At 41.6% G+C, this 13,521-nt stretch overlaps 1 protein-coding gene across 6 annotated transcripts in view; it reads left to right on the plus strand.

Annotated features, from left to right (window-relative positions):
- The window catches only part of LOC139453284 (dematin-like), a 127,135-nt gene that overhangs the window by 70,948 nt on the left and 42,666 nt on the right, over positions 1–13,521 (plus strand). For all 6 annotated transcript variants that reach the window (XR_011652414.1, XM_071234921.1, XM_071234923.1 and 3 more), the window contains exon 2: positions 6,640–7,158. Coding sequence is in view for 5 of the 6 variants with exons in the window: in XM_071234921.1 (XP_071091022.1) it covers positions 6,640–7,158 (519 nt within the window). In the remaining variant the exon portion in view is untranslated. The remainder of the gene's footprint in view (positions 1–6,639; positions 7,159–13,521) is intronic.

Below are 13,521 nucleotides of genomic sequence, written 5' to 3' on the forward strand. Positions count from 1 at the left end.
TAGATCTAATCAGTCATTAGGCAATCCGCATCAAAGATGCTGGTGTTATGACAACAGATGAAATCCAATTTTCTTATTCGAACAAAGCCAAAGAGAATTGCCTCATGGGATTTTTATGAGCGGAAACATGTTGTTTGGATTTTGAAACAAGATGCATTTGTTCTGACTCTTTGAAGATTTTATTGCTAGTGGTTTCAAAGCAATTACAGTTAGATCAAGAGCACGTCTAGCAACTTCAGTTTGTTTGCCAGAAGTTAGCTTTCATCCAAGGTCAAGACAAACATGGCTGTTTTGTTATGCAACTGCTCCGAAACTATTTCAAGTGGTTGCTTCTGTGAATAACCTCTAATGAACTAACTCAATTATATGCATTTGTGATTTGGATAATTCCAGCCTGTCTTCATGCTAAGTTGCTGTTAGTTCAGGGCCCATGTGCACAAAGTGACCTTAGCACTATGAGTGGCTATGGCTATTGTAAGCCAGGTTTATGCATGAGTGAGGGAATAGAGCAACTGTTGTTTAATGTAAGTGGCAATGCCCAAGATATTTGAGTAATTGAGTCTGGGTCAGAAAACCAGTGGTTGATATTATGAGCAACATCTTGTGCAATTGGAGTATGATGACAAATAATCAATGAGCTAGTCCAGAAACTTGTGAAAATTTACCTGGACTACTTATTTTCTTTAAAAATCCAGCTGGATCTGACATGTCGACTAGTTATGTTTAATTGGTGGTATCTCGTCTTTGCCATAGAGCTGAGAGGAGAGGTGAGGAGAGGTGAAATATGGTTTGATGTGATGTTCAAGATTATTTCACTTATCTTGCGACATGCATGTATGTATATGTGTGTGTCTGCTTGTGCTTGTAGCCCACTGAGATACCATGCCACATTTAAACATGGATACTCCACAAAGATACAGTATACTGACACTGAGCTGAGCAGTCATTGTTTTATTCCCTTAATAACAAGCGCCAGGCAAGGTAACAACAAGTACCATCTTTTACCTGTTTTGGTATCACTCAGCCGGGGATCCACTGAGGCCCCCGGGCTAACGCCCCAGCCACTACAGTCCGTTTCAGTCCATAGAGCTAAGACCTCTTTGTGCATGTTGGCCTTGAACTATTGCTGTTGAAGCTACAGAATTGATAACTTTTCCTCTTGGAAGTCTTGGATATGAGTTATTAAGGGAATAAGTTATTCAAAGGCTAAGAGTTTGTTCGTAACTGTGCCTCCGTTAAGTTGTTTAATTGTTTGTGATAAGGAAGTGATGTGTAAGTGACAAAGTAGTCATGTTTGTTAAGGGCCAAGAATTAGCTCCCGTGGGTTATGAAGGTAATCAAGTTTGCTGAGATAGGACGCTGTAATAGAACATTGACTGAAGGGTTATTCAATTTGCTACTGACATTATCTCTCACAGGACCGAGTGCGCTGGGTGGAATGTTTAAGATATTCGGTGCCTGGAAACGTTCACCTTCTGAAGCTCACTGCAAGAGTTACCAGGGATGTGACAGTCATATAGTGGAGGAATCGGTGATCAGAATGGGTTAGGGGATAAAGGAATGGATGACTGTCCAAATTGTTGGTCTGCTCTTGTCTTTGAGGTTTGGTTGTAGATTTTCTGATTGTGTATGGTTGGACAGCAATTTCACTTTCGGAAACTCATTTCCGGCATAGTTATGAGGGTTATTCAATTATCTTCTGACATTAACTGCCTCAGAAGTGAGTGTGTTGGACAGAATGTTTTAAGATATTGGACTTTGAGAACTTTCACCTTCTGAGGCACAAGGCAAGAGTAGTTTTAAGAAGATAACTTTCTCCCACTGGACATGGATCACCATGTTTGAGATGACGGTCAACAGTTCAGATGCATGAACTAACTGAAGCCAGGCTCGGCCCTCACATTAGGACAAGGTACTGGAGTCTTGATGGCCTTGTTCACAGCTTACCATCTGGCTTCGAGTTGTCTGCTATGTCCTAGGATGGTGGTCAGTTAGCCAGCTGACCCATCACGGCTCACCAGCTGACCCATCACGGCTCAGTGTTAACTGTCTCCCCTGTCACTCCGAGTTACCTGGTAATTAGTGGTCGTAGGCTTCACAAGATTTGTGGCTTGTCCAACAGGTGTTAGGCAGTGCTCGGCTGGGGAAGGAATGATGAGTGAGCAGTTTCTGCTTGAGGTGCAGGCTCAGTGTGTTAATGTACTTGGCATATTTATTTTGGTTAGATTAGATGAGTTGGCTTTCTTAGAGGTGGTGTATTGTAGTGGTGGTTGTAGATACTAGGGGCAATGGGGGCAGTGTTTAAGGGCTATCTGTGTCCATGTTTGTACTGTACAGTAGGGATCCCAGACTAGGGGCAATGGGGGCAGGGAAGGGCTATCTGTGTCCATGTTAGTACTGTACAGTAGGGATCCCAGACTAGGGGCAATGGGGACAGTGAAGGGCTATCTGTGTCCATGTGTGTTCTGAACAGTAGGGAGTCAAGACTAGGGGCAGTGAAGGGCTATCTGTGTCCATGTTATTACTGTACAGTAGGGATCCCAGACTAGGGGCAATGGGGACAGTGAAGGGCTATCTGTGTTCATGTTAGTACTGTACAGTAGGGATCCCAGACTAGGGGCAATGGTGGCAGTGAAGGGCTATCTGTGTCCATGTTAGTACTGTAATGTAGGGATCCCAGACTAGAAGGGGTCCCCAGCAGCCTCTGTTTGTCATCAGAGGCCACTAAATAGATGGATGGTCAGGCTCTGTAACTTGTTGGTTGTGAGTCCTTGTCGACCCTGCAGGATGTTACACTTCATATTTAAACTAAGTAACTGGTTGTCTTGTTCAAACTCAATTATTTCCAGGCCAACTTAAATAATAATGATGATAATAAACACCAGCCTGATCGTGCCAGAATCACCCAAACTTTCTTTGCTGCATTTTTTATTTTAACCTGTAGATTACATAAAGCTGTCTACATATAACTGGAATATTATGTGATGCTAAACAACAAATAAAACAAATATATGATTTATTCACTTCCAATTGAATAAGTTCTGACACATTTGTTAAGGGCGTTCGTGTATACCATATATTTACCATACAGGCAGTGAATGCTGTTCTTGGTTTCTCTGGGCTGTTGGTTTATGATTTGCCTACTTCCTGAATGAAACAAGCTATAATGTCCTCCACAGACCAATCTCGATGATGGGTTGTCCAATCAGAACTCATTTTTAGCTCACCTGGCCTGGTTTCACAAGGCAATGCTAACACCATGACTGTTGTAAGTTCCATACATTAATCACAGTGCCAAGATTGCTCGGGCCAAGGTGAGCATCGTCTATTTTAAGCAAATAGTTGCAAGAGTTTTTAGATGATGATCATCAAATGAAAATCTTAAGTTGTTTTACCTGTCTGTGAACAGGCTTGGGTTGCTTGTGGTGTATGGCTTTTTGGGATAATTTTTCACATGTTTGGCACATGATTTGTTTAGAAATCCTTGCATACATGTTCAAAGCAATTTTAGGTTCCTAGATTGACCTTGGATTCCTGCTGAGTTTCCTTGATTATCTTCAAGTCAAATCTTTGTTGCCATGATTTGTAAAAGATTACTATGTGGTCTTCTCGGGATTTTTTGGCCGAAAGGACAGATTCAATCAAGCACTAGTAGCAATCATCATAAATATTTGGAATCTTGCTTTGATCTCGAAGGTTACAGTGACCATTATTGGAGGGAGGTAGTTTGATCCACTGGATAAAAAGTGGCCTCTCATGGCGACTGTGAAGAGTAACGACTCTAAGTCACGTTAGCATTAAATATGCACAAGATTCGCCATTTTCATGCCTAGCTCATTCAAATTTCATTGATATTCATTAGCATCCCTTGAAGAGAGGCTCATTAAGACACAACTGGCCCAAAGGTATCGTTTCAAAGAGAGCTGACTAAGACCATACTGTTAGTATGACAACTTATTCAGATACTGTTTGTATGGGGCAGGCTGGGATGAAAAACATATATTTACAAGTCCACGTGTGAATCCTTAAAGACCCCATCTTTGTAAACAGAAGCGTTGACCATGTTCAAACAGCCGTTTTGTTTTGTTGACATGAAATACACGTCCTAAAATGGGGCCAGAAATGGATAGAATGCTGTATAAATTTGGTTTAGCTTTAGGCTGTAGGAAAAGTAGTTGTAGCCATGTAGTATCTTGTAGATAGAAACTTATTACATAAATAACAAGCAGTTTTGGTCAACGAATGTTTTTCATCTCAATGGGAAGGTGTAAATTTCTTGATCTTATGTCATGTTCGTGTTAGGACGTCATAACATGAAGTCGTGTAACTTGCTGCGAGAGAGTCATCATTCGACTGTTCATTTAAGCATGTTTAATCCTGGCTGCAAACAATCGGCGAGCTGCTGACATTCGACGACCACAAAAACCTGCAAAACAGTGCAATGCGATCATACCAGTAGCTAAGTAATCGGCTTCTGCTGTGGAAAAAGTTAACAAATTCAGACGACAGGAACTTTTGTTGCAAAATACCTCAACTGCAAGGGGATATTTTGTCTGCTGATGATCTCTGCACAGTATTTAAACAACTATTTCTGTCCTTGTTTCTGAAAATATCCAGGCTACAGTCTGTTTGTCAGTGTGCATGGCACAAGAGTCAGCTGTTAGATGGGTTACCCTACTGGATTAGGATGAATTCATTAATGTGCAAGCTTTAGGGTGAGGCACTTGTCAAGTGTTAAACAAGGAGTTTAGATCTGGTGTTACGAATCGGCCGCACTCAGCCTGTATAAGAGGCGGACACAAGAAGAAAGAGTGTGATGGAAGTTTTCGTTTCGGGTTCAGGGTTTGGAAATGGTGGCAAGATCCTGCTGCTGTTTCTTGGTAAGAGGGTTGTGTTCAGCATGTTCAGTGATCCTTTAGGACAAGTCTTTGGTGTTTCTTGGTAAGAGGGTTGTGTTCAGCATGTTCAGTGATTGTTTACGACAAGCCTTTGGTGTTTCTTGGTAAGAGGGTTGTGTTCAGCATGTTCAGTAATCGTTTAGGACAAGTCTTTTGTGTTTCTTGGTAAGAAGGTTGTGTTCAGCATGTTCAGTAATCGTTTAGGACAAGTCTTTTGTGTTTCTTGGTAAGAGTTATCAGCTATGGTTTCAGCCAAAGTTTTATAGCTTCGCCTTAATCAGGTTTGTAGTTTTCATCTTTGGCTTTGTAAGGAAATTATCAATAGGATTTCTAGATGTGAAAACATTCATTTTCTTCTTGGTGAATGAAGTGTGTATTGTGTATTGTGTATTGTGTATTGTCTAATAGCAGCACCATTCTTTCATGAACTACAGATATCTTGGCGTTTATTCAGTCAAGTTTTGGTGTATTGCAAGTTCCACAAGATGGGTAGCCTAGTGGTTAAAGCGTTCGCTCGTCATGCTGAAGACCCCGGGTTTGATTCCCGACATTGGTACAATGTGTGAAGCCCATTTATGGTGTCCCCAGCTGTGATATTGCTGGAATATTGCTAAAAGCGGCGTTAAACTATACTCACTCGCTCACTCAACAAGATGTTGTTGTAGATGTTTTATTCTACAGTTTAGAATTTTGAAACTATTGCTTTTGGAAAATAGATCTGCACTGATGAATGATTGGCATTTATTGTTGTGTCTTTTTAAAAAAATTAAAAATTTCCGAGCTCACGGAAAAATCAATTGTTATTAGTCTCTGTTTATCTAAAAGTTTAAAATGCCATGATCATGCTGATAGTTGGCCATGTAATCCATATTTAGCCCTGTAGTAGAGCAGTTGCTGGCGCCAGGTTTGCCGATTCCAGACTGATCGGTATTCAACAGAGATTGGGGATTGACAGAAATTGGGCTCATCGTTTATGCTGTAATATATGACTTGTCGGCTTCAGCCAATTCTATCCAGTTGATGGATAACTTTGGCTTTTTCCCTTTCCAAGTTGACATATTTTGAATTTTTGTATTAATTTCAGTTATATCCCAGGTTAGTTTATTGACCTTTGAGTAATGAATATATTCATGCTGTCAAAACTTATTACAATGTGTTTGTATTTCCAGTGTATTTTATTTGAGGCTAAATTGTTACCTTCTAATGGAGAAGAGGTTATTTTGACATGGGAGAATCTATTCTCCACAGAACATGGAACATGAAATATTGTGTGCAGAAAGTGACATTGACTTTGAGATTATTGCACTTAAATAGCAAGGTGTGTGTGTGTGTGTGTGTGTGTGTGTGTGTGTTTGTGTGGCTGCTTGTACTAGTCCAGATTTATGCCGATTTTATCATGCTAGCCCACTGAGATATCATGTGCCATTGAACACTGATACACACTCAGTCACAGTGTACTGTCTCCGAGCTGACCAGTCCTCGTTTTATCCACTGAATGTCGAGTACCAGACAGGGTAACAACAAGTACCTTCTTCAAACATCTTTTGGTATGACACGACCAGGGATTGCACCAACGACCTTCTGTTCTCTAGGCAGATGGTTTATCCACTATTTAATGCTATGAAGGCTTTGCTGCTGCTTGGTGTACAAACCCCATTGAATCATTCACGTTTTATGTTGATTTACCAGACAAAATCCTCACAGTTCATCCCATGTTAATTTTGCTGTTTTGTTCTTTCAGGCCAGAAGCATGGGAAACATCGCAAGGAGGGGGACGAGGAAGGGGAAGCGTCCCTCACAGGTTCCCCCAAACGATCATCCAAAAGGGGGTCGAAGTCGTCAAGGACGCCAAGTCGAGAGTCCACGCCCCCCAACATAGAAACATTAGACAGAGAACCCAGGGCGGGACCAAAGACGAAAGATATTGTGATTGAATCAAAGACAACTGCTGAAAGTGTGCCTAAATCGGCATCACCTCCGAAGAAATCGCCAACCAAAAAGTCCCCTTCCAAGGGTGGGAAGAAGAAGGCAAAGATTGCTCATGAAGAAGTGATAACTAGGTCGGAAGACAAAGGTGTAGAAAGTGGGCGTGGCAACCCGCAAACCCCGGTGAAGGATAATGGGCCTGAATTCGAACCAGTGACGCCAATGACCATGAACGACATGTCAATAACCAATCACAACCCCCAGGCCACCTCGACACCTGCCGCGCCCAACGGGGTTGTCAGCACGGGCGTCACAATCAACAGTCCACATCTTAGTGAGTACTACTCCGGCTCCTTATATATTTTGTGTGTTGTATACTGTAAATCATGAAATTAATGCGCTTACCCGTGTAGCAAGACTTGTAGCCTGTACAATCTTTGTAGTTGACCAGACCTTATTTGGAATTTTCTGCTTTTGATTTAATGTCGAACAGTTGAAGTAAACTTTGTGGTGATATAGTTCAATGAAACTGCTATCTCTATATCATGGAATGCTAAGTCTCCACTCTTGGTGTTATCGTTTGTTAGTTTTAAAAGTTCAAACTTAGGGCAACACTGATTAATTTTATGATGCGTTTTAGGCCAGGGGTCAACACTGCTTCAATTTCATTGACTTATGGTTGTGTATGCATCGTTAAAATTGTTGCTAGCCTGATAGCTGTGGCTAGTGAACATTTCCATGGTCAAGTTGAATTAAGAATGCCATATACAGGCTATATGTGAACAGTTGCATCCCTTAGAGATACCAGGATGAGCTTCTTGTGGGCTCATGGCTGACCAAATAGTCTAAGGTGCTGCAATTCACTGTGCAGAGTTGCCTCCCTTAGTCATGTCAGGATGTGCTTCTTGTGGGTTTATGGCTGACCAAATGGTCTAAGGTCCTGCAATTCACTGTGCAGAGTTGCCTCCCTTAGTCATGTCAGGATGTGCTTCTTTCTTGTGGGTTCATGGCTGACCAAGTGGTCTAAGGTGCTGCAATTCATTGTGCAGAGTTGCATCCCTTAGTCATGTGAGGATCAGTTCACAGAGTTTGACACCAGTTAGGATCCTTGATTTGCCATACGCATCCTTGTTGATGTCAAAAAAGGAATAAATGTCGGATTTTTCTTTGATCCCAAATTAAGCTGTAATGTAACTGCAACACTGTTTGGAGCAGTGTTGAACTAAATGTTCTCATTCACTCAAGTCGCCACAATCATGATCCTTGATCAACCCCTTCTGGGGTTTCAACAAAGTGATAATGTCTACGACTTTCAGCATTAAGTCAACACACTGTGATACTATCCACTAGTATACCTACCACAGCACAGCAAAGCACAGCATTATATTCACATTATGCACAGCACACCACACACCTGTGAAGATCCAGGTTAGAAAAGGTCTTCAGCAACCCATGCTTGTCATAAGAGGCGCCTAACAGGATTGGGTGGTCAGGCTCGCTGACTTGGTTGATACTTGTCATCATATCCCAACTGTGTGGATTGATGCTCATGATGTCAATCACTGGATTGTCTGGTCCAGACTCGATCATGATGGCTGCAATATTGCTGAGTGCGGCGTTAAACAACAAACAAACAAACAGAAACAGAAACAGCACAGCACAGCACAGCACAGCACAGCACAGTGATCACATACTGATAAATCCACCTTCTGTAAACCTCCTATCTCCCAGGCTAATGCTACTCTGTTTTAATGACATCCAAGTTTACCGTAAAAAAAGAGTGATTTATGATGTTTCATCACGTCAGAAAAAGATTTCATCAGTATTAGCAATCCGATTGGCATTCCCTGAATTAGAATGTGGATTTGCCTTGGTTGTAATGACACCAGGAATAATGCCTGTGCAAGGGTCACCGTAATCCCTGGTTTGTACAACCCCAAAAAACTGTTTAAGAAGTAAGTCTAGAAGCTGACCACACTCTATTGACCGACCATGGTCTTCGTTTACAAGTTTCGATGGTGTCATCTGACGCAGCAGTCCGAACCGACAGGCCCAATTTCACCTACACATGCAAGTCACATATCTCCGTACCTTGATAAGACCTTGTTATACAAAGTACACACCATTCTGCGACCTCATTGTTTGTGGAGGACGACAAATATGCAAAAAGTCTTTCCCAGGGTGACCGAGGGTTATAAGGTTTCCCATGCAGTTTGGTTGTCGGGAAACAGACGTTCTATCAGCCATTCGACCATAAACATTTATTATTATGACAAGACACATCACCAGGGGCTTGCATTATGCTTCAAGTTGATTAACTGCCGTGTAGCCGATTAGTGTAAGGATGAAGACTGATCGCGTTGATGATACAGGTTGGGGTAAGACTGATTTATTCCTGATATTAGCTCAGATTCAGTGGGTAAGCCCCTGCAGGCTATGCCTGGGGGATGTGTTATTCGGAGAGGCTGATGTTTGATGGGTTGTAGAGGTTTAATTTGTGATTTGTTGATAACATTGTTTGATGATATCAGATGGTAAAATTTCAGGGCAGCCATGTTGATTATTGTTGAAGGTTTGTGTTGTGTGGTTTTGGCAGATTTAGAACTGTTTGATAGTTTTGTGCTTTAGGGGTAATTGGTGATCATTAGACAAGGAGGTTTTAAGAGACAGACTTAAGAGAGGCTGTAAAAATGAAATCAACTTTATGACGCAACATGATTTGTTGCAAAAAAAGTTAGGAGGCTGGGTTCGAATTCTGTGCTAGTCTGAGACCAGTATAATTTAGGAAGGACTAGTGACTTGTACAGGAAATATGTCTTAAAACTTTGCCTTTATATTTGTAAATCTGTAGAGTCAGCAAATGTTTAGATTTGATGACCTTTGCAAATCCCATCCACCAAATGTCAGATGACAATAAACACAGAGGCCAGAAGAAGTACGTTTTTGTTTTACACTCGCGCCTACCCTAATGGTTGCTCCCGGGGCAGATCCGGCTAACAGTTCCCCATGGTGATGACCAAACTAGGAGTGAGTGAGTGAGTAGTTTTATGCCACTTTTAGCAATATTCCAGCAATATCACGTCAGGGGATTCCAGAAATGGGCTTTGCACATTGTACCCATGTGGGGAATCGTACCTAGGTTTACAGCATGACGAGCGTACACTTTAACCACTAGGCTACCTCACCGCCCCCGACTATTCGGAGGATTGGAGGTTAAAATGTGTGACCTGGTTGACAGCCTGTCACTATTGATGTGGATGTGGATTGTTGCTCATGCTATCAACCCCTGGTTTGCTTGACCCAGATGTGATTATTTCAAGCTGCTTAACTATAGCAGGAATAGTACTGACTACAGTGAAAACATCATTCAAACACCAAGATTTTACAAGTAGTTGCAGAGAATGTTATGACTAATATAGACATGCTTATTTCATACTCTATTTCACCTCACCTGGTAGAAGGGGCGGTGGGGTAGCCTAGTGGTTAAAGTGTTCGCTCGTCACGCCGAAGACTTGAGTTTGATTCCACGCATGGGTACAATGTGTGAAGCCCATTTCTGGTGTCCCCTGCTGTGATATTGCTGGAATATTGCTAAAAGTGGCTTAAAACAATACTCACTCACCTTTTGGAATAGGGCCTTGCAGTAATTCTGGCCCAAATCGACATCTCCCTCTGTCCAAGCCTTACATTGTGGCACAGTGCGTTGTTAATGATTTTCATAGTTTTGTAAGATATATTTTGTGTTATGATAGACACATTGGCCAGTTTTAAGTTTTTTCCTGCATCCTAAGTTTACCTTAAACAATTCCAAACAAGAAACATGCTGCTCTGGCCTTAAGGTTTTTGTCAATCAATAACATGGACAACCCTCACTGTATGTGTGTTGAAGCAGGTCCTCTGTCATGGCTATTTTCCCACACCTGGTTGACATTTACAGACAATAGCACCGAACGGTGGGTTACAAGCTTTGCCATTGATTGTAGGATAAATCAAACTGGTAGCCATCCATGGAGGCAGTGGGCCCCAGTCAGTGTTGGGAGCTGGTTGTGTGAGATTCCTGTTACGTCAGAAAGCCATGCTGGCTCTGTGTGCTATGTACTGCACACTTTTACCGGTATACTGCAATACGCTTTTCAAACGATATGGATTGCAATATTTTTTGTGTTCCGAATTTTGGGTGAATCAACATAACAACTTTCATCATTAATTGTATCTTTTAACCAAATTCATTCACAAAAGATTTTTGACTTCGAAATTGATTGACAGAGCAGGAAAAGCACAGAAGGGATCTCTCTCACTTTGTTATCTCCCCTGTATCTATGACTACAAGATGGTGGCGACTGATCATGCTCCGGGCAGTGACTTTGACATAATGATATTTACATTAGTATGTAAAAAATAGGATCTGCAATACAGATACCTGTATCGCAATATATTGTAATAATGAGTGAGTGAGTATGGTTTTACGCCGCTTTTAGCAATATTCCAGGAATATCACGGCAGGGGGCACCAGAAATGGGCTTCACACATTGTACCCATGTCGGGAACCAAACCCGGGTCTTCGGCGTGACGAGCGAATGCTTTAACCACTAGGCTACCCGACCGCCCCTACATTGTAATATAATTTTTTTGACAATACATAGTCCTAGTGGGAAAAGAATTTGTGTTTAACCGATAATTATTTGTTTGGTTGTTATTCCTGCTGTATGACCATGGCCTTTAAATAATTGGGCTGGTCCAGACAAACAAGTGATCGATGTTATGAGCATCATCCCATGAAGTCGGAGTGCCATGACACACAATAAACCAAGGCACTGACCCTGACCCGATCAATGTAGCAGGTCCGGACCATACACTTTTGAAAACCAAACGTGGCGTGTTGTAGGCAGTAAAAGTATCTGAGAGTGGATATTGATATTTTGGACCCTTCCCTTTTAATAATGCTGGATCTGCCCTTGCTTATATCAACTTCAGTCAAGACTCTCAGCCAGTGGGAGGGAGGTGTTGGTCACATGTTTCCCATCTGCTGACCTCGGGGCAGTCATGTCCAGTCCGGCCCAAGTCAATCATCATTAACAGCACAAATTTAGGACTTGACAACTACAAAAGCTGCACTTTGTTGGCAGTAATGAAGCCATATCTCATAGTAATTGTTCAATTAGTGAATAAATATCCCTCCCTGTCTGATTAGAAGAAATCGTTGATGTAAGGAAGCTTGGTGTTGTTCTTTTGTTGGTTTTATTTCGTTTGCTGGAATGGCAACAAGTTACATCCATCATCAATGATTTATATCTAAGTTGCAATAATTAGCACAACTTCTTAAGAAATTTATGTTATTGATACTCAGAGTATTTTTGTAATCTAGATCAACTGTACTATGACCTCGACCTTGACTTTGACCTTGACCCTGACCCTGTCAGACAACATTCTGTTTCCTAGGTCAAATGTAGTCTGACCTTGACCATGACCTTGTGCTATTGATTAGGCAGGATCTTACTTGTCATCACTGTACATGGATTTCTGATGATCGTGAACTTCTTGAATTTGTCTTTGTATTGTATGAACACTCTTAATTTACTGGTGCCAGATATCAGAAGATGAATGCTTCTTTAGATATACTTATAGAAGGTCTTGCAGTAGGTGAGGCAGTTAGGTAACCCAGTGGATAAGGTGTTTCCCCACGGGTACAGTGGCTGAAGTTGTTTCTGGTGTCCTCCACTGTGATACTTCAGGAGTATTGGTAAAAGCAGCACAATACCTACCCTCTCACTCATTCACTCAAGCAATCTCCATGGTCTAGTGGATAGAACATCTGCCCAAATTTGTGATTAAATCCCTGGCTGCATCATGCCAAAAGGTAGAAGATGGAACTTGATGTTACCCTGCCTGCCTGGGATAAAACAAGGACTCTTCGGTTCGGAGTCAGTATTCTCTGTCTGAGTAGGGTATACATGTTAAACTGTGGAATGGTATCTCAGTAGGCTAGTACTATTTAATTGTCATTAGTTTGGGCTAGTACAAGCAGCCACACACACATGCACGCACATACACACTTATATGTACGTCGCTATATAAGTGCAATAATCTTCAACGCGACATTAAATCCCATTTCACCTCACCTCAAGCAACAAGTCCAAATTGTAATGTATGAGAAGCCATTGATTATATGCCCTGGCTGACTTGTGCTCTTTCATTGAATGCATAAGTGTTTAGTCTGACAATGATCACCGTATGTTAATGATACAGCCTTTGCGCTGTGAATGGCAAGCATATGGGATTTACTGAATGAAGAAATTTGATATGTTGCATAAAAACAACTCATTGTGACAACCTATGGTCATATGACAATACAGATATAGCCTTGTTGACTAGCTTGAGGTGGGTTTGTTCAATGAAATCAAAGTTTTGTAGCTTTACTGTGTTCCAGCTGGTGTGCAGCTCATTAGACAGACTGAGGAAAGGTATTTGCTGGTCAATAGGACTCTTGCAGTCACTGGTCAAGATTTGTCAACTGGTTTGAAGGTGCCCACCATTCGGAGTTCATCATCAAGGCCAGTGTGAGAGTTTTCTGTAGCTGTGATGTTCTTCTGGACACCTGCATAAACTGATTAGACACCTTCATTGTCTGATTAGACACCTGCATTTTCTGAATAGACACCTGCATTGTCAGATTAGACAACTGCATTGTCTGATTCAA

Source organism: Haliotis cracherodii, unplaced genomic scaffold (assembly GCF_022045235.1).
Source record: "Haliotis cracherodii isolate W230 unplaced genomic scaffold, xgHalCrac1.p SCAF_9, whole genome shotgun sequence".
NCBI classification, from domain to species: Eukaryota; Metazoa; Mollusca; class Gastropoda; order Lepetellida; family Haliotidae; genus Haliotis; species Haliotis cracherodii.